Below are 22,780 nucleotides of genomic sequence, written 5' to 3'. Positions count from 1 at the left end.
ATGTCTTTTTTATATTGTGGCACCCAGAACTGCCCCCAGCACTCAGGGTGAGGCAGCCCCAGCTCAGAGCAGAGCAGGACAATCCCCTCCCTTGCCCTGCTGGCCGTGCTGTGCCTGATGTCCCCAGGACAGGGTTGGCCCTCCTGGCTGCCAGGGCACTGCTGGCTCAGGTTCAACTTGTCATTGACCAGCACCCCCACGTCCCTTTCCACAGGGCTGACTCTGAAGCCTCTCATTCCCCAGTCTGTCTGTACATCCAGGGTTGCCCCATCCCAGGTGCAGAGTCTGGCATTTGCCTTTCTTAAACTTCATACTGTTGGTGATTGCCCAGTCCTCTAATTTACTATGTTCTCTCTGCAGGGCCTCCTTGCCTTCAAGGGATTCAACAGCTCCTGCCAGTTTTGTATCATCTGTAAACTTGGTCAATGTCCCTTCCAGTCCTGGGTCAAAGTCATCTATGATGTAATGCTCTTCCAACATACACCAGGATCACAACAGAACAGTTTTTCTGCTATCACTGCCTCCTATCAAGTTCTTAATATCATATTTACCTCTAAGTGTCCTAGAGCATGCAAACCAATTCCAAACCAGAGATGACAGAAATTACTAGATTTGACACACGTTCCACTTCAAGTGCTCCACATTACAAGCACAGGAACACCACTATAGGGGATCCTACACCTAGGAATCACCATATTACAACCTTTATATATTTCCAGATTAGGGACAACTCAAAGCATAGAAACCTAATAATCTTCTTAAGCAAATCAAGATCATCGATGCAAACTGAACACCATATCCCTCAAACAGAGTGGGACAGCTGTTCTTGCTGTTCCCTGAACAGAGCTATTCGCCATTACCAATACCTGACAAGACAGCAGATAAATGAGCCTATGATGCTAGAACTGCTTCAGAAACAGATTGTGCAAACTTATTTTGAAATTCCATTTTAGAAATTCCATTCCTGAAATTCATATAGCTAAAGTACATCTCCAGGACTATCTTAACCTGTAAGAAATTTGTAATACTATCTTTCTTGATCTGTAAAAAAATTTATATTAGCAGCAAAGAGGCTTTCATGGAGGGTAAAACAGAAAAAAACTTTTTTTTTCTCAGTGCCTTGGTACAAAGAGCTACACACAGAAAGAAAAATCTTTAGGATTGTAGCCTTTTGACTTTTGCTTCACTCATCTCTCTCACACACTCACAAAAATTATTAGCAATTTACTGAAAGTCCGCATTAAGTCTATGGAAAAATTTAGATATAAAAGTGGCTGAAAACATCTTAATCATTCTGCAAGTTCCCTGCAGACTTGGATCATTACTTTTTTTTTTTTTTTTTTTAGTCAAGACACTAAAATGAAATCAGTTCATTTTAAACAAAATCCTACATATTCAGTATATTTGTGAGCTGTATCTTAACACTTCAGCTCTCCAAATATTAAATACTAAAGTGTTGAGAGACACACAGTAGCAACGGTTTCATTTCAGAGAATTTCTCATATACTGAACCAGATTCCTAAAGAAAGAAGTATGTATTGATGGTCACAGTGCAATAAAGTTGGCTCCCACCCTAAAGCTGCAAGCTGGCAGCTTAAAGCCAATGAGATGAGATGATGTAACTGAGAGAAGAGAAGCTGCTAACAGCTTCCACCTTCCCCCACCTCGGCAAGCCTATGGAAGTCTGACATACATTTTCACTAGTGGCAAAACCAGTTTAGGAGGTTCTCTTCTTCCTTTCACCTCTCCCTCACTAATTTCTCCCTCCACCACTCCCTCAGCTACTGACACAACTATCTGTTGGGCTGCCCCTTAGAACAGATCAGTGAAATAGAATGAAATAAACTTTTTAACATTTTTAATTCAGGTCACAACAGTGATGCAATTTAAGTACAATTCCACAAACAGCTGCATCAGCAAAACTGATAGTAGCAGCCACAGCACTGCAGCACCAGTCATTAAAGAAATAGCAGGCTTCTTGTGCAAACTTTACCATAAAATAAATGAAAATTATTACAGGACACTAAGATGCAATGACTTGAGCCAGTCCTTTATGCAGAAGAGTTAAGCATGCTCCATTCAGTCTCATCAGCTTCACCTGATTTATTTGTCCTTGTCTACAAGGACTCAGGTCCCTCCTTAATCCTCTGCAGTCCTGGCTGCAACCTGTCAGAGAAAATGCAAGACAGAAAACTAAAGTGGAGGTGGAAGTTTTGACAGTGGAAGAAAACTTGAGTGGAGAATTGCACTCATCTCTCATAGTGCTGAGAACTGGTAACGGCAGGGATATTTGCACTTTGATGACACAGAGCCCTTCTGATACCACAAAATATGGCTACAATCTGCAATAAAGTAGCACCCTAGTAAGCTAACAGAGCAGATAGCTACCCTGAGCCCTTCTACTCCCTTTCCTTGCATTAGGAACCTAACTCCTTGCCAGCCTCCACACTCTCAGCTTCTGTCACCCATTTCTGCTCTGCCAAGTTTCGGTACACACCATGTAGTAAAACCAGGAGCTTTGCCAGGTGGGAACAGTGAATCTCATGCCTTGACACAAGTATCTAGCAGAGATTTTTTTTTCTTTAAACTAACACTTTATTACTAGTTCTAAAATGGATGAAATAATATTTTGATCCTTTTATCATGCATGTTGATGATGCAACACAGTATATGGAATAATCTGATGATCCATACAGATGGTCTCTAATATTTGAGCACATGAGATGGCTCTTTTCTCCACTTGTGTGTTATCAGTCTTATCTCTGGCAAAAATTTCTGACATAGATTTATTGCTGAGAATTCAGAAACACTGAGGGGAACTTCTAAATCAGCTGTGCAGGGCAGAGGGAGTAGGTAGCAGGGGCAGATACAACACCTACAAGAAACCACACGATAGCACAAATAGGGGAAGCTGCTGTGACTGATCAACAGTTCAGATAAACATCATCAGGTTAAGCAGCACAAATGTGAACACTACAGAGGCCGACTGTGACCCTAGAGAACAACCACGTCCTTTGGTGTGCTAAAGGGCACTAGTCCAACACAGGGAGGTGCAGCAGCACATGTGGTGCTGTAGGTACAGGCAGCTGAATTTGATCTGAAGAGAGTGAAGAGACAAATACCAGCTGAAGGAACACAATGAAGTTGTAGAAAATGACATCATCCTTTTCCTTCCTGTCCTTAGAGAGTGTAAAGACATCTCATTTTTGCAGCTCTTCAAGAGACTAAGTTCATGGATCTAGCTTCTGTCCATGCAGAATTGGGGTGAACTCTCAGCAGGAATGGCTTTAGACTATGAGGTCTCCTGTAGAGGACTAAAGTGAAACCAATCTCAGAGCTGTGAAGCTGGAAGAGTCTGACAGCGTGACTGTCACAACTCACTTCTGAGCTACATAAACAGCAACTTAATTAAGTAAACAAAGACTGATCCTACACCTTTAGCATTCAGGCAAACTGAGATTGCCTGGGTCGGGTGAAAAACCCACTGCCTCCTGAGGAGTCCAGTCTTTAAAACATCACCCAGCAGAGAAGTAAAATCAGAAGCATGCAAGATCCATGCAGAAAAAGAAAAAACAACTTTTTATCCCCTCAACATTATTTAAAAGAGAAATATAACCAAGAAGAAATAAAGAACTGAAATAACTTTTTAAAAAATTAAAAAAAAAAAACAAAAGTGCCCACTAAAGATACCCATCAGAAAAAAGTTGCAAGAATGGAAGGCCAAATTAAAACAGGGAGCTAAATAATTCCAGCTTCCCATACTGAATCAGTTACAGTCCAACTTGGCTCCACTGCATTGTGGTGTAAAGTGTTCTTCCTCTATTCTAGATAAATAAGCCTTTCCATTTTAACCAGGACTAAAAGCTACCTTAATGTTACCACTAGGTAACATTACACAAATATAATTTTTCAAGTCTTTTTAGTAAACCTAGCTCTACCAATTTTTCAACTGGAAAGGCAACTGATTCAATCTAAGAGACTACCTTACTCATGTTGAACTTAAGGGAAAGAGAAAAAGGCAATGGTAAATAGGGAAGATAAAGAGAGACAGGGACAAGACTACACATGGAAGACAGAAGAAAAATAGTAATAGGAATATAACATTGTTCTTCCCTCAGGGTTCTGAGAATTTGGAGCACATTCATAAAGCATCATCTGCAGACACCCATTATATGCTGTCTCTTGTTATAAGAAAACAAAGGTCAAAGAATTCTTGTGCACATAATTTACTGAATTGTGGCCCAAGCTAGGCCATTGGAACCATTCACCTGAATAATGACTGTCAACCAAGTAAAATCCTGCAGGACTGAATTCCCAGCATTGCACTGCGGCAATAAAACGTTTCTTTCAATGTGACCTGTTAACCCAAATAACACAAGATCTACAGCAGATTAAACAGACCACAGTTCCTTAAAGCTAGCCAAGACACCAAGCTGCAGTTCCAGCTGACTTTACTACAGGCTCACTTTAAGGTAGCATAATTGCACTGTGCTGCCAGAAGATCACTGACTGTCCCCTGCTGTGTCCTTTAGCCAAGACACCAAGCTGCAGTTCCAGCTGACTTTACTACAGGCTCACTTTAAGGTAGCATAATTGCACTGTGCTGCCAGAAGAAGATCACTCACTATCCCCTGCTGTGTCCTTTCTACTACTGTCTTCCTTGCTCTGGGAAAAGCATTCAATTGACTATATGGAAATCCTAGCCAACAACCTAAAAATAATTATTTTTCAGTTAGATCACTTCTTTGAGCCACCTTTCCATAAGGCTACATGATCAATGTCAGACAACAAATGTAACAGGAACACAGACAGGTGGTCAGGAAAGGATATAAAGGATATAACTACCTTATCTGGGAGGTGGCATTATCTACACTGGCTACAAATCAGAGTGGAAGTCCAACCAAAGGCCTTACTTTAAAAAGGCAGGAAGGAAGGAAGGCAGGAAGGAAGGAAGGCAGGCAGGCATACACTTGAAACAGACTAATTTTATGTTGGTAGTAATACAGGCAGATTTTCTGCCCAATTTTGTTTTGATATTTTTCTGACATTCATGTGTTTCAAGATTTTCAACAGGCATCAGCATATATGCAAAATGTTGCATGTGGAAGCTTAAATTCCCTGTCAAGGTGCATATACCCAGCACGACACACTTCCAGAACCATTTTATTCTCCAAAGTACATTTTGATCACAGAATTACTGTTTCACACTGCTTGACAACAGGAGAAAAAAAACCAAAGCCCCAAACCCCAACAGTATTTAACTGAAAGAAACAACTCCGTGAGATTGCAATGCATGATCCATGAAGTTACAAATGACAAAAATAGCAAGTTACTACAATCAGCATAACAGTTCTTGAAACCCAACACTCAACCTTTCAATTTTTTTCATCAACAGGAGTTAAAAGTTATCAGACAAAACACTTTATTCTGCTGCTCCTGTTAATCATTAAATAAACAGAAGAATGGTTAAATCCACTTGTTGTTGCAATTTTAGTTCATATTTCAGTGAAAACATGAGCTGGAAGACAGAAGCAGAGAACAGAATGGAGTCCCCACGATCCAGGAGGAAAAGTGTCAGTGACCTGCCTGCCATGCCATTGCGACAGCCACAAGTCTATGGGGCTGGAAGGGATCCACCCAACGGTACTGAGGGAGCTGGTAGAAGAGCTTTCTAACTCACTTTCAAACATTTACCAGCAGCCCTGGCTAACCAGAGAGGTCTCAGTTGACTGAAGATTAGCAACTGAGACACCTATGTACAAGAAAGGCTGAAAGGAAGATCCAGGGAATTGCAGGGCTATCATCCTGACCTCACTGCTGGGGAGGTCATGAAGCAGATCGCCCTGAGTACCATCTCAGGGCATGGGCTGAACAACCAGGGAAATCAGGCCCAGCCAGCATGGGCAGGTCCTGATTAACAAACCTGATCTCCTTTTGTGACAAAGCGACCCACTTAGTGGATGGGTGACAGGCTGTGCATGTGCCTGCCCAGACTTCAGGAAAGCCTTTGCCACCATTTCCCACAGCATCTCCTGCAGGAACTGGCTGCTCATGGCCTGGCCGGGTGCTCTGTTGGATGGGTAGGAAACTGCTGCCATGGCCGGGCCCAGAGGCTGTTGGTGAATGGAATTCCATCCAGCAGTGCTCCCCAGGGCTCAGTGCTGGCACCAGTTGTGTTTAATATCTTTATCAAGGATCCACCCTCAGTCAGCCTGCAGACACACCGGGCTGGCTGGGAGTGTTGAGCTGCTGGAGGGCAGGAAGGCTCTGCAGGGGGAGCTGGACAGGCTGCATTGATGGGAGAGGCCAGAGCTCTGAGGTTCAACAAGGCCAAGTGCCTGGGCCTGCTCCTGCCCTTGGCTCACAACAACCCCTGCAGCTACAGGCTGGGGCAGCGTGGCTGCAAAGATGCCGGGAGGAAAAGGTGCTGGGGGTGCTGGTCAACAGCAGCTGAACATGAGCCTGAGAGTGCCCAGGTGGCCAAGAGGCCAATGGCATCCTGGCCTGGAGCAGCAATGCAGTGGCCAGCAGGACCAGGGCAGAGATCATCCCCCTGATCATCCTCACTCAGCACTGGGGAAGGCCACACCTTGAATTCAGGGTTCAGTTCTGTGCCTCTCACTACAAGAAGGACATTGAGGTGCTGGAGAGAGTCCAGAGAAGGGCAGTGGAGCTGGGGAAGGGTCTGGAGCACAAGTCTGATGAGGAGCAGGTGAATCAAATGGGGTTGTTCAGCCTGGAGGAGGCTCAGGGAATAGTTTATCTACATCTCCATATCTCTGTGCTCTCTGAAAAAGGGTGTAGCAAGGCGAGTGTCAGTCTCTTCTCCCAGCTAACAAATGACAGGACAGGAGGAAATGACCTCAAGTTGCACCAGAGGTGGTTTAGATTGGAAATTAGGAAAAATTTCTTCCCTGAAAGGGTGATCAGGCTGATTGGAACAGGCTGCCCAGGGAAGTGGCAAAATCACCATCCCTGAAGTGTTCAAAAGGCATGTGGATGTGGCACTTAAAGACACAGTTTATTGGTGAATACAGTGGTGCTGAGTTAACAGCTGGATTCAATGATCATAGGAATTTTTTCCAATCTTAACCATTAGATGATTCTAGGAATCCTTCAAATTCTTATGACTTTTTTAAATTAACCTAGGAGGAAAGAGTCAATTGCCAAGCCTTTTATTGCTTCACTTCTGAATTTGCTTTCAATTACATCTATTTTACAGCATGCCATGCTACTAGGTATTTCTGGGCATAACAAAATGCACTAACTCAACACATTTTCCCAAAGCACACGGCCAGATTTACAAAGGTAAGCAAAGCAGCTGATCAGAGGGTTAGTTTCTAATCTATGGCTTTCCAACTGGCAGCCCATGATGCTCTTAGCAGCCTTGATTCACACTTGTCAGTCGCTGCAGAAGCTTGCAGCACAACTGACTGTGTCCAGATAGTCATATCCCAGGTTCTGTGCTACACTTTACCAGCCTTCACCAGTATTCTGTAATATTTTGTCTCACTCTTGGGTGTCACCAGAAAACAAGATACCTGTAGAAGTCACCCATAATATTCTTTATTATATGTAAAAGGATCTTTCCCAATCCTACAGACTTCAAATATGTTAGGTAGTCTTAAATACTACTACTTCAAATAATACCTTAATAATAATAATACCCTAATAATATCTTAATATGGATTTAAAAACTGGTTTAGAAGGGTAAAGATCTTTATACGGGTAGTTATTTTAGTTAAAGCAAATAATATTGCTGTCAAAAACTTAAATATTCTGAGAAAAAAGACTATTTAGAAAACTGCTCTGAACACAAAGTTTATTAAAAATCACATCTAGAGTTTCAGTTATGCCAACGCTGTACATATGTCATCTAACCTATACATAACTATTTGAAGTTCATTCAATTCTTTCAATGAAAAATTATCTTCTAAGCTCAAAATGTTCTTGTTACTTACTTTCCTTCTCCCCTAAAGGATCTGAAATTAGTATTTCATTTCCTCTGGGGAAAGAATCCTGTATTTTCTAATTTCCTTTTATTCTTTCCATGTTCCTTACCCTAGTGTGTTTTCTTCAATAGGAAAAAAAATTAAAGTAAAAATATAACACAGTACATTGGAATGAAAACACTGAAGACAGGAAAAATTCTCATTTCCCCCTAATAAACCTGGAAAATTTTGGGGTAATTTGTGTTAGATTCAGAAAAATATGGTACTGAACAACCATTGTAAACACAGCTCTGCCTATAACAAGACACCATATTCTAAAGACACTTCAGCGAAAGTGTGCTAATTGAAATTGAGAGCCACAGGCAATTAGATTATAGTTAAGAGAAAACCTAGCTCAAATTCAGCTAATCAGAGGCTATCCACAGAAAAACAAGTATTTTAAAGCCTACAAAAGAACAGCTTTTTGCAAGACTAGACAACACGAAGAAAAACCCACAGACAACTTGCAGAGTAGTGCAAACCAGTACACTGCTGCCACGACAATTCATCTGGAAATTCAGATCTCCACATAAATTCCACCAATAGATGCAAATTTACAGGCAGTCAGCACAAGAACAGACCCAGCAACAAGATATGCACCAGACTGACCACATCTACATCTGCTGGCAACAGCTTACCCCCGCTCTCAGCAGTGACATCCCATATTTCTATTCCCAGCTTCAAGCCATCTTCAATGAAGCAAGATCACTACTGCCAACGTACAAAGACTAACCAGGGAATATCATCATCTCAGCCTTGAAGGCTCCAGAAAGGCCAGCAAAACTCACAAGCATTTCCAGCAGCTGCTGAAAATCACTGAATCTCTACTCACTCCAAACTTAGGCCATCTATTCATGTTTTTACTCTGATATTTTGCTGATAATTTCTTTTGTGCTTTTTCTTTAAAACCAATTAAGTACTATAAAAATTCCCATTAGAGTTTCTTTCTATTTTAACATCTGTGCTTTGTAATACTTTCCAGAGTCACAAGTTCATTTTTCCCCTGCTCACTACAGCAGAAAGGATGAGCTGCTTTAGGAACACGTGGCCCAGCCAAAGAAGACTGCTATCTACAAAACCAAATCCACACTTCTTTATCAGTTTCTAAACTACAGTGGGATAGCAATATACTTTATCAATATTCTCAACCTATGGTATCTTCAGACCTTATAAACCCTACAGAAACCTTACAAACTCACAAATATCCACCTTCACTATTTTGATCTAAGTGACTCCATAAATGATAGCTTACAACCATGCCAAGATTTGAAGCAGAAGTCAGCAAGGAGCTAACTACACAATTTTTCAAATATCCAAAATGAGACAAATTAAAGTTGCAATGTTTCACTACGAATCACACCAGACTCCAGTGTTCATAAACCACAATGCAGAACCAACAGGAATCAAACTATGTTTCTGCCATATCCAAGAATCCCCAACTGGCTGACATCACTAATAGAGCAAACGAATGGATGCTGTCAGCACTTCACTTCCAAAGTGCTATGTTCTGCAACTTGACAACTTAAGAAATTAAGTCATCTTCATCTTCAAATAATGATTTCTTGATGCTGACAAATTTGCCAAATCTCTGCCCCATCTCTATTCAGTCATCTGTCCCAGGAGAAGGAAAGAACTTTTTTTTTTAAGCAGACAGTTGACAGGTAAAAGAAAAACAGACTGACTACCTGAAGCATTTTGGGGTTTATACCTGGATAAATTAAATCAACCTAGCTCTTTTTATCTAGGCATCATATAAAAATATATGCAGATTCAGTTAGCTCTGTCAAAAACTACTACTACTGATAATAAATTTGTAGAATATGACAAGAAGATTAGAAGCACTCAACTTGCAAATCAGCATTCTTAAAGACCATCCACTCAGTAAGTACTACAGGTCATACATAGTCATACTTTCACTCAGTGTATGGAAGTGAGATAATGTACAGCACAAGGTAACACAGTGATGACATACAAGGTGCATCACGAGTTGGCTACTCCAACTTCGGAAGTCCATAACCATAAATCTCCTACTATATACTTAAGACTAGTAAGCCCTGCTAGATGTTGCATGAATCCAAATTATAAACATACATAAAGTTTTAGATTCACGCATTGATCTTCAAGATAAATCATCAGAAGGCTATGAGAAATGCCTGTCACATTTGGCTGCATGCCCAAGTAATCATCCAATTTTTTTTATCAGCCTGAAAGTACACAACTGACCCAATTAAATCTACATGAAGAAAATACAATATGCAGCAGTTCATTTCAATGTTCTTCTGCAATATCACAGCTTTATCCTAAAAATTCCTAGCTATAAAATGTTAGTATCAATTCTAAGCAAGGCTTCCCACAAGTTCAGGAACTCCTTGCTTACTTTAGAGACGACTTCTACCAGTGAATACAATGAAACAGTCATAAAACATTTCCACACAAGGATTATGCAATTCCTGTAACGGAAAATGTTTTGTTCTAGCCTCGCTTTGGTTAGTAATTTTGCCAAAGAACCTTTAGACTATTTACTGAAGTACCTGTTATATTGACATCTATGCTAAAAATTTTTGATCAAGTAGTACTTGAGTGATGTAACACTCTTTTAAAACCTGAATACTCTATGTAATCATGATTTGCATAATGTAATTATAAACTACTGCACAAATTACATGTACATTTCAGTAAACTGCAGCTAATCAAAAGAAAAAGTAGCAGACCTTTTCTCTGCTGTGAGAAAGTGCTTCAGATAAGTTTATGAACTCATCTGTGTATTTACAAATCAAGTAACAAGTATGCATACAAGCAGGGAAAAATACAGCACACAAAAAAAATGAAGAAAAAAAAAGCATGAAGGAAGCACAATCAGAAGTGGCATTAATACTCCCACTTTGATATGGTGGAGAAGTACACAGAAATCACACTGCACTTCTGCAGCACCTTCTGCACTTTTTGTGTGCCTGACCTTGAAGACCAGACACTGTAATGCTAAACAATTCTGTCACCTTTAGAGTTGCAGTACAACAAGGTTTTAGGTCTGTATTCACTATATAGACCAACAAAATGTGAACAGGAAAAAATATTTTCTTGGACTCATGAAATGCAAAGAAACAACACTCACCCACCTATGTAATGGACAAGAAACACACATCACTCAATCAATAGTATTTCAAAATAATAATTTTCACCTTCACCACAATCAGAACAACACAAAGTTTCAACAATCATTCTGCTTTTCTCTCTTATTCTGTTCAATCCAAGTTTTGCCTGCTACCTCCCCAATTACTTTCCTTATCCTCACTTCCTTATGCCCCATCTGTGGCAGCAAGACACACCATGGTGAGTTGAACCTGGCTGGTTACTAGGTGCTCACCAACACTCTCAGTCATTCCCCTTCTCAGTGGGACAGGGGACAGAAAAAAGGCTCCTAGGTCAACATAAAGACAAGGAGAGATCCCAGGTAAAGTAAATTCAATTTGGGGAAAAATTAACTTCTTACCAAGCAAATCAGAGTAGGATAACGAGAAAATAAAAAATGAATCTTAAAATACCTTCACCCCACCCTTCTCTTCTTCTCAGGTTCAACTTCACTCCCCATTTCCACTACCTCCTCTCACCCAACAGCACAGGGGAATGGGGACTGTGGTAAGTTCATCACATGCTGTTTCCTCTTCCTTCTCAGGGCAGAAATCCTCACCCTTCCCCAGCTCTAGCATGGGGTCCTTCTCACAGGAGACAGTCCTCTACCAACTTCTCCAACATAAGCCTTTCTCACTGGCTCCATTTCTTCATAAGCTGCTCCAGCATGTCCCCCCTTCTGTGGGGAGCAGTCCCATAGGAAGACTGCTCCAATACAGAACCCCAACAGGTCCCAAGTCCTGCCAGCAAACCTGCTCCCACATGGGCCACTCTCTACATAAGAGAGAGCCTGCCAGGAGCCTGCTCTAGCAGGGGCTTCCCATGGGGTCAAAACCTTCTTCAGGTACATCTACCTGCTCCAGCATGGGGTCCTCCACAGGCTGCAGGTGGGCTTCTGCTCCCCAGTTGGCTTCCATGGACTGCAGGGGTCAGCCTGCCTTCCCACAGTCTTCACCACCAGCTGCAAGGGAATCACTGCTCCAGCACCTCCTGGAGCACCTCCTCCCCCTCCTTCTTCACCGACCTTGGTGTCTGCAGGGTTGTCTCCCTCACACATTCTCACTCCTCTCTCCAGCTGCAGTCTCTATTCAGCAGGGCTTTTTATCTGTTCTTACCTATGTTATCTCAGGGGCACTGCCACAGTTGCTGGCTCAGCCCTGGCCAGCAGCAGGTGTGTCTTGGAGCTGGGCAGGCACTGGCTCCGTCAGACACGGGACGTTTCTGGCAGCTTCTCAGAGAAATTCCTCCTGCTGCCCCCTTATTAACAAAACCTTGTCACACAAACCCAAAACAATATGTTCTCGCTAAGTATCCTTAGGCAGGCTTTTTATTCAAGATATCCAGCTACAAACTAATATTCAATGCCTTCTGGGTTGCACAGTCATTCATAAAGCCAGACAAATAACAAAAGCACACAGATCAATTCTTCTGTAGCACGCTCAAAACTAAAGCAGTTCTTCTAGTAATATTTGTTACAAAATCCTTAAAGTAGCTGTAGTAATATTCTTACATGAAGTATCCTTTAAGGAAAAAAAATGAATACACATTAAAGAAATATTCATTTCTTTTAAGAATTATTTCAAGGGATATCTTCAAAGAACCTACACAGTATATTAGTCCCTATTGATGGACAGTATTCTAAATGAAAAAAAAAAAGCAAGTTTTCTTCTCTAAAATAAAGTTAATAGTTTTGTTCACCTGTATAGTGACCATATTTATCAACATTCAGTCTAGTTTACAGATACAGGTGTTAATAAATACAGATCCCACTCCCCTGCAGGCAGCCTGCTGAGCCAGAGGTGTCAGAGCTCTGATCACAAACGTGTCTGCATATTGAAAGGCTGAATTCCTAGTTTCTCCTTCTTTGCCTCTTTCTGTTTAGGCCAAAAACAAGTAACACTGCACCTATGCTTATTTTATACTACATAAATGCTGGGGGTGAGGTGTAAAAATATGGATACATCAAACAACTCTTATGAGCAACTCTACAAAAACAACTTGTAGATGAATGTGATGAAACATTTTTTAAAAATATAATGTGGAGATAGCTCCAACTCTTCTTATATTAACAATTTTAAAAAAAATTAAAATTCAATTGTTCAGACTCTGGATCATGTGTGCAGCAGATGCAGGTACAGCTCAGGTCACATAGGATAACCAGCAGGAACCTATCACTGTGAGCACACAGCGTACCTGAACTGGGTAAACAGTATAGAGGCACTTCTACTGCTCTGAACCCTTAATACTGACTACTGTATGGCCTAAACTTACTCTGCAATGACAGAGTAAGTCTCTCACTGTCTCCACACCAAGTTCCAAGAAACACATGCGCAAGCACAGAGACTCCAGTTATGCCAGACTGAGCTGAGATCCAGATGGAGGCTATCTCAAGTCTTATGTGGCTAGCTCCGCAGGGAGTCAGAGCCCCCTCAGCACATTTCCCAGGACTAAAATCCAGGCGGCTTATTAGACAAGATGTAGTGTCACACAAATGTGCTGACTCAGTTCTGGACCACGACGGCATTTAACTGCATAAGCCACCCCCCAAAAAAAAAAAAAAAAAAAAAAAAAAAAAAAAAAAAAAAAAAAAAAAAAAAAAAAACACCCCACAGAAATACCAAGCAAAAAAACCACCATAGTTATGACATTAGAGCAATTTGTACCAAGTCCAAACTGATCCTTCCAGATGCAAGAACAGCCTAAAATATTCATATTCCCATGAAACAGATCAACAGCATAGCGATTTACCTGCAATGCAAGCAATCCAACCTCACATTTAGCATCTGAGCTACACTTTGAGGTTGCAAAACTTCCTGGAATTCTTAACACTTAAGTTCAGTACAGAGATCTCCTAGTCTCTCTGAATCAAGCTGGATTCAGAAGAACAGGACCTACACATAGCTAAAAAGCCCAGCCAAGCTACATGCACAAATGGTGAACTCCTGCCTGGTATCTCTATCACACAGATTACTGCAGCTTCATGATGAGTATGAAGAGTAATAGCTGGAAGTAAACCATAAATACATTACCTATTTTTACCCCACTATATACTATATTTAAATTACTCTTAACATAAGACCATCAAGAAAGACGTTTGACACATAACAGGATTATGGGCTAAAAAAAGTCTTTTCCAACAACAGTTGTGCTACAAATCCTAAACTTAGCTCCCCAGTCTTTCTTTGGGTATCCAAAATATCAGCCCTTGGACAACACACATGCACCATCCAATTTCTTAAGCCAGGACCCAAAGTCCCTTATGTAGCAGCCCATACATATATATATATATATATATATATACACACAGTTCAGGAACATCTAGGCAGGGTAGTAGCCGCTGGTGCTATATATATATATATATATATATATATATATATATATATACAGTTCAGGAACACCTAGGCAGGGTAGTAGCCACTGGTGTTGACACAGGCAAAGCTGGGAGCAGTCGCCACCCATTTTGAAGGGACTTTAATTTCAAGCTCATCATAGGTCAGCTAAGATAAATGAGCTGATTTAGAGAAAACAAGATTTTTCAAGCAATAGTTAAAAACTTACACAGTGATGTAAAAAGTGTGTACTGGGATTACAGTACACACATATGTACTATATAAGCATGATTAAAAAGTAAGCCAAATAAATAACCTCAATATATCCATTATCCAAACAATTCAAGTTTATGAAAAGGCACACTTTCTCTCACAGAGAGAAAAACATGACCCTGCTGGAACCAAAACTCAGTATGACTTGTCTGGCATGGAGCAGTGCTTTCCAACTAGTAACTGACCATTCAGCAGCCAGGACACTGGCTCCCAGCTGATCAACAAAAACACAGAAGTCAACCAGCCACTACTTTGGCTTCTACCCAGCACGTACCAGCTTAGAGACAGCACACAAAAGAAAAGGAACACAGCACTGACCAGTGCATAACACTTCATAGTACATGGGAAGCCACCTGTCCTAGTCCGCTGTTAAGTGAACTTCTCTGGTGACCCACCAACTTGCATGACTGTGTTCCTGAGTTAGTCCAGTTCTTTTCATTGTTAAAGCAAGACTAACTCTAGTGTAAGCAATTAACTGCAGCTGCTTATCAGAATGAATTTATTTACCCAGTAACTGAAGCTTAAAAAAGAAAAACAACCAAGAAACACACCCCAAAAACACACAACACAGACAGCATCAGCGTGGAAAAATATGCCTTGAGTGGAATACAGAGGTATTTTTAAAGATTAGAAGTAAGCAAGCAGAAGCACACTCAATGTAATATGGTTAATTTAATTCTGGTTTTGTTTACAGGCAAAAAGACCAAGAGAAGAACTAAGCTTTAGTCTCATAGGGTGATGATAAGGATGTTTGTTTTTCTAAGCAAGTGTGTTAAAACTTCTGGGTCTGGTAAACTGCTTACTGTGAAGCTCCAGTTTCCATACTGATGCCAGGGCTTGAGTTTAGTTTCTGAATGTCAAGAGCTGCTTCAAGACACCTCAAATAAAGCCACCATGTTTCTAACTCACTAACATACAAATAGCTGTTAAAACTTCAGCTGTTATACCACACACGCAATCGCTTTCACCTGAGAACCACTTAAACCTACACTACATTACAAATGGAATTTATTTTTTCAAAACAAAATCAGTAATCAACCTGTTGAACTAGACACTGTTTGGTGGAAACAAGAACAGAATACACCAGGCAGAAAATTCAGTTATCACTATTCCTTCTTCATTTCAAACAGCAAAGTAGTCTATCAAAGCTATTCTCTTGGTAAACTCAAAAAGTTATCATAATGCAGTGAGACACTGTTTATTATAGAACTCTGGACAGTTCTCTTACACTCCTCGTGTCACAAGCAGCCAGGATTAATTACATCCCAAACCACAAGGATTCCCTATCATACTCTTGAAAAATCCTCTTGTAGTCACCAGCTGTCTTTCTCTCTCCTCTGTATTTTTAACTTTGCTATCAACCTGTACATATCAAACTCAGCAACACTAAAAAATGCTACTCTTAAAACTTCACACAGCTGATGGTCTCCCCATGAAAAGAAACAGCCTTTCTTTAGAAAGGGTTTTGATTTTCTATTGACAAATACTTGAAGAGGATACAAAAATCAATCCCTTCTTGCACCCACCAACAGGTCTGCTTTGGAAGAACTAAGTCAGTCTCAATTACCCTGGGCATTATGAACACATTAGTGGCAAAAGTGGGAAAAAGCAGATGAATGAGATTCTTTAGACCTGTGCCGAAAATTCATTCAACAGTAAGCCTTGCCACCATTTCTACAGCACTTTGTATCAGAAAGGGAAACAGGTACAGCAAACAGGTCGTGCAAACACACTGACAGTCACTGACAGTAACTGAAAATTTGGTCTCTGTCTCCTCATTTGTTTTTAGATATGAACATTAAAACAGTTTACACACTGCTCTAAGATGCTGCACCACCTTCTCTTCCAATTAACTTTTCTTCAGAGGCAAAGGAACAGCTTAGTCTTTCTAAATACTCTCACTTCTCTCAGTTTATTTTTTGCTGGAAGACAAACTAAGAAGTGCCACGTAGGGAGAAATGGGATTCTCTTTTTCTAGAAATGCCTGACATCACCCAGTTTCTTCTAACAAACATACAAGTCTGACCAAAACAAAACATCATGTAACCATGGTAAAAAAAAAAAACAAACACATTATCTGAATCCCCAATATCTACCATAAAAGAATTAAGAAAAAGCAGAAAGAAAATACTTCTTCAATTCTAAGTATCACACTCCAAGTAAGCATTAAGTTTTTGAAATTAACAACACGTCTTCCTGGGAGTGTTCCTAGACTGAAGCTTTTAACTGGCAACCTAAGGTTGCTGTAAAAGAAAACTGGACACAGATTTTATTTACTTCCTGTACCTAACTATGTAAGTGATAAACTGGCAAAATTAACCAAAACCTACACAATGGACAAAAAAAAAAAAAGGATAAAAAACAAGCAAACTAACTAAAAAACCCCCCACTACCTAAAAAATAAAAAGCCCACACCCTGACAAGGTCAGAATACTTCAGAGACAGTTATATAATTCCACTTAAAAAAACAAAAAAAGAAGATAAATGGTCTTTCTGAAAAGCATTTAGATGAATTACAACAGAAAGCAAAGCTCTCTTCTGTTATTACTGTAACACTTGGGTAAATATTATCCACATAATGATTATAACTAGCATTACTTAATAAGCAAAACACATACCACTCTGGCTGCTCTTTCCTGAGATTCACACTTTCTGCAAAACCATGGTCCAGTGGGTACTTGAACAATTCCATAGCAAGCTGTTTTGAACAAGACAAAACATTTCAGCAAACATAAACAGCACTACAACACTAATAATCTGCTCTAAAAGAAGCTTACTATTAGTTGATCTCACATAACTTTAATTATCAAGAAAGCCAAATTGGCATCTATACTTGCACATTAAATCCTATCACAGAATTACAAGAAATTAAGTACGAGCTTAGATTTTTAAAATTATGCAGGATTTGTTAAATGAAAAAAGAACAGATTCGCTTGAAAAGTAACATAACTATTCAAAAGCAGCAATGTTTCATACATGACCTGTTTTGCTATTTATTTACCTGCAAAACAAGTGAGACACCTCACTGTAAATGATGAACACTTGCTATTATGAGGTCTTTTTTATGAAAAAACTAAAAGTAACTAACAAACCTGAGCTCTTCCTAAGGCATTTATTCATACACTTACTATCCAGTTTTCTTACTCTTATAAGAACGTTAACTGGTCTTAAGCAGACAATCCATAGTGAACTGAACAGAGGCAAAGTTTGCTTTTTACCCCACAAAATTCACAGAGCTTTAAACACAAACTGAACTCAGCATCAGGACTTGGATTACTTGCAACTGGAGCCAGGCTACAACATAAATCACTAGAAAAGAGATTTTCAGACAGGAAGATTTACCTGCAAGACAGTCATCTATATTTTTACAGTATATAAAAGCAACCCCAAGAGTTTGCTACAAAATTCCACAGAAAAAAAGAGTGCAGAAATTTGGTAATGGTGCTCATGCTTGAAATGCACACATCAAGCAACCTTAAGAACTACAGAGGGAATGAAAAAAGAATACAAGTGCTGTGAGTATACTCTTATTTGTATGGGTGTAGCAAACACAAAGAACCAAAAAGCCAAATATTTTGCTTAAAGATAATCCCAAAGTATTAAAGATAAATCAGACTCAATTCTCAACAATCATATGTTACTTAAATACAAAAATCAGGTTTAAGTGTGTAAGTAGAAAAAAAATATGATTAATTTAAAGTTATGAAGAAAGCTGAGATTAAATTAGTGACTTGTAGTTACACTATACAAATATATTGATTTTGTGATAGCTTGGAGATGAAAAATAGTAATGCAATAGTAACCTAAAAACATCTGGCTAATATACCTTCATTTCCATGAAGGAAAGTCAATGAAATCATTTCCTATTATACACATACATGCAGTCATATTAAGATCCACTGTCAGGTTTTCAAATACTTTGTTCAAGTATTTACAGGCCAAACTATTCTGATAAGCCCTTTCTACTGTACAACAAAATTCTTTAACATGAGAAAAAATCTTGTTTTTGTTGCATCTTTAATAACCACAGATGGGGGGGACTCTGAATTTCTCTTTAGATATTAAGAGGGAGATTTTAAATGTGCAATCATACATTTAGGTTAGTAAGTGACAGTGCAGAATAGCAAACAAATACAAAATGCAACTCAGAGACAAGGCTGGCAAGTAGATCCAAAGGCAACATGAGCTGGGCAACGACCAAAGTTGTAGGGAAGTACTTCTATATCTGCCAGGGTAACAGAGCACACCTGAAGCCTACAAGACTCCATCATCCAGTCGTGCTCTGATATACCATAATACCTTTTACAGAGTTTTGTTTATATTCCACTACTATGCAAAGCTTCTTTAAACACATGAAGAGATCTTGTCCTTCACAACTTGCCAATGACTTCACAATTGAAGTTTCCACTGAACTAAGAATAATTATAATAACAAAACCAAAGCAGTTAATAAAGCTTTATGGATAATACTGCTGTTTGCACTTCAAACAGAAACCATCAGCTTTGAGCACGAGGACTACTACATTTACTGCAGAGAGGAAAGGACACGTCTCCTCTACCACCTTTGTTCGCACGACATAACAAATCCAAAATGTAAAGCATCAAGGGCAGAGTAAATCAAAACATGGAGCTCTTCTTTTCTTAAGATCTCTATAACAGCTTCTGGATTTAGACCAAGTAGTACTTTGCATACTTCCTGACAGATTCCAACTTAGGGTTGGATATGACTTTAAAAAAAAAGTTCATTTTCTTGTACTTGCTGAAGTGTGTCTCTCCATATTAGGAATATACCTGCTGTTTCAGGTCCAACTGCTGCTATCATCCAATTCTTTCACTGAAAATATCAGCAAGGCTCTAGATGCAAAGGAAGATGTCCAAGATAACGCAAAAGGACTAGCTGTTTCAGCTATGACTTCTAGAAGTATTCATGTTTTAGTGCTCTTCTTCATGATCCTAAGATCCCACAAGAGCAGTCAACCTACTGGCTAACATTACTCAGCTCTTAAGACAACAGAAAACCAATTCAAAACCAGATTAACCTCAGACATCCTGTCAGCTCCCTTCTGTGTTCAATCTAATGTTAACAAAAATAACTTAATTATTTTGTATATCTCCTTAAATTACTACTATTTCTCACTATTTGTCAATTTACAAAGGACCACATACTTGGAACAACCAACTACTATATTACATCATCTTCGGCACAATTTAAGACCAAGCATGAGACACACACTAGTAGCATTTTCACATGCACTAGGCATTCAGATTAATGAACTGGATTTAGGATTTTCTGTCTCCTCCAATTTGTCCACCACCTGTAAGTAGCCAAAAAGCCAGTCACTGAGTTCACGCGACTGCTTGGGAGTTGGTACAGAAAAACTACCACCTTATTCCTTACTTCTGCTACCATAAAGGAAAAGTTATGACAACTTCCTTTCTTACAATGTAAGCAGCAGAATCGTCTCTTCCTCTGCTCTCACACGAAGGGTCAACCCACTGACAGAAAAAAAACAATCACACAGAGGGAACATGCCAGATCCTGAACTGAGCTGGAAACCAATCAACCAGCCTCCCCTAAGCCAAACAAATCCAGCATCAGCCGTTCCAAACAGCACCCTTCTCTTGCAGAACCACAACAGGAAGTCTCTTCATCTACCAGGAAACATCAGCCAAATGACATTCAAGGAAAGGCAGGCAGCGATAGAAATCACATGACAGCTAAGTCTTTCCTACGCACCCCTCTCTTCCAGTCCTAAATCCTTCTTGTCTCCCGGCTGCTCAAATAAATTTCTCAAACTTTGGAAAAGCAGGGACAACAGGAATCATAGAGGGGAAAAAAGAGATACAGCAATAATACCAGAATAGAGTACAGTAACAAGTTCTGCAAAGACCGAAAACAATTTCAGAGAGTCTTTGAAACGTCGCAGCTGAGGTTGTTAACAGGGTGCAGAGGCGGACTGGGAAGCACAGACACAAAAAAACATGCAGGAGAAGAGGAAAGGGTAAAAAATTGGAAAGGAGAGTTCTTCCTTTCTCACAGGCATAATACAGGAGAACATAATATACACTAAGTCTCACGTGAGGGAAAAGACAGACAGACGGGAAGGAGAGAAGATGACAGAGCAAGTCAAACCAGAAAGCACGTGGCCTTAGAAACAGGGAAACAGGCTTCATGGGTAAAAAGAAGGAGCTGGGAGGGGGAGGGAAAAAAGGGGGGAAAAACGGCCGAGGGGTGGGGAGGAGAAGGAAGCAGGCCCAAGGGAAGAAGACGGGGAGCACCACGAAGGAAGTGGCGAGGCTGAAGGCCGGAGCGGGTGCGCTGCCCTCGCCTGCCCGCTCACCTTGATGCACTGCGACATTGCAGCCGTGCCCGTCGCAGTAGACGAGCGGGTTCTCGGCCCAGCCCCGCTCGTCGGAGCACACGCAGCAGCCGCCGATCATCTCCTTCATGCTACTGGAGAACTCACCCTCCAGTGACACCGGCAGCAGCAGCGGCTCGCTGGAGACCATCTAAGGGTTAAAAACACCGTCGTCAACACCGCGCACGCCACACGCGCCTCGCCCTCCGCCTGCCCCCTCCCCCGGCGGGGTCTCCCCTCAGTCACTCAGCCGCAGCCGCCGCCACCGCCGCCGCGGCAGCGCTTCGGGACCCATGACCGCCGGCTGAGCGCCTCGTCTCGCCCCCGCCCGACCAACCGGCCAGGCTGTGTCGGTCGGGCCGCGGCGGCTCCTGAGGCGGACGCGGCTCCGCGGGCGGGCACGGCGGCGGCGCCGGCGGGGAGCGGCGGACATGCGCCCCGCGCCGCCGCTGCGCGGGCCCCTTCGGCAAGGCCGCAGGACGCGCCCCACGCCCGCCCCTCCGCACCCCCCCGACATCATTTTTACTATCTTGTTTATTTTCCCCCTGATGTGACTGCAGGACTAATGCATTCCCGCTCCCAACTTTTATTATCCTGTTTATATCCCCTCGGTGTGCCTGCAGGACTAATGCGTTCTCGCTATTACGCCACTTGCCTGCCCTCACCGCAACTTTTACTATTTTGTTTATTTTCCCTGCGATGGGGCTGCAAAGCTAATGCATTATTAATCCCGCTCTTTCCTCTTCCCTCGAAACTCATGGCGCGGATGCAGCGCTGCCGGGCTATTCCTGCCACGGCGGCGAAAGTGATGCTGAACGGGAGATCTGACAAACAGAGAAACCAGGGAGGCTGCAGACACACAAAAACAAACATGTTCTTCAACACAGCTGCTCTCTACTTTTACTCAGAGGCGGACGTGTCTTTCTACAATTTGGGTGATTGGAGTTGTTTTTTTTTTTTTTTAATAAAACAGCTCTGCGTGATTCTGTTGTCTCTCTAAATTGGGGTGGGGGGGTGCAAAAGGAAAAAACCTGAGGGGAGCGAGCTGAGATGGTCAGCAGAGAGGAAAATCTCAGGCTATTCAATTCTCCATTGTAAGCAGGTATGCCTGTAGCAGAAGGAACTAATTGTGGTGATTGTTAGCAGCATAAAGAAATTAAATGCAGCCTTGCAAAATCCTGGTCCATCACTTGCCCCCGGCCTAGCATTTCTTTATTTGTTTGTTTGTTTGTTTTATTTTGTGTTGGGAAAGGAAGATATCATTGATTCACCTTCATTATCATGCTAAAAGGCAGAGAAGCAGAATTTGTGTGTGGGCTGTATTTTCAACAATGATTTTGCAAGGGCAGCTTAGCTGGCATCTGTACAAATCACTACTGAATTATGTACATTCCTGGACGCAGCACTACCTGGACCCACACATATGCAGATTATATTTTATACATTGTCATAGTCCTGTACACAAGTGCAGATGTTTTATTAGTTAACAAACTGCTGTGTGGAAGGGAGAGGTGGGATGTGCACAGCTCTACCCCCTGCAGACATCCGAGTCTGCAGTTTGTATTCAGGATATCTTAGGTCAAGCTCTTTTCTCTCCTTCAAGTTTTAAGTGAAATTATTTTGATAGAGGAAGAATGGCAGGCAGGCAAAAAAGAATCATGGAGGTAGTTTCCTACATGCAAGGCCCAACCAAACATGAG

General features: G+C 41.1%; 1 protein-coding gene across 5 annotated transcripts in view; it reads right to left on the bottom strand.

Moving 5' to 3' along the window:
- Positions 1-21,490, bottom strand: part of MLLT10 (MLLT10 histone lysine methyltransferase DOT1L cofactor) — a 123,055-nt gene extending 101,565 nt beyond the window's left edge. For 2 of the 5 annotated variants that reach the window (XM_041408413.1, XM_041408414.1), the window contains exons 1-2: positions 21,063-21,231; positions 17,341-17,420 (exon numbers count right to left, since the gene is read on the bottom strand). In XM_041408413.1, the coding sequence (XP_041264347.1) occupies positions 17,341-17,420; positions 21,063-21,231 (249 nt within the window). Of the gene's footprint in view, positions 1-17,340; positions 17,421-21,062; positions 21,232-21,317 lie in introns of those variants that run through there. The other 3 variants (XM_041408415.1, XM_041408416.1, XM_041408417.1) reach the window with 3 other exon arrangements.
- Between the last annotated feature and the right edge of the window lie 1,290 nt (positions 21,491-22,780).

The sequence above is a fragment of the Onychostruthus taczanowskii genome, unplaced genomic scaffold (genome assembly GCF_017590055.1).
Source record: "Onychostruthus taczanowskii isolate IOZ18803 unplaced genomic scaffold, ASM1759005v1 scaffold3, whole genome shotgun sequence".
In the NCBI taxonomy this organism is placed as follows: Eukaryota; Metazoa; Chordata; class Aves; order Passeriformes; family Passeridae; genus Onychostruthus; species Onychostruthus taczanowskii.
This window is presented reverse-complemented; position numbering and strand designations above follow the sequence as displayed.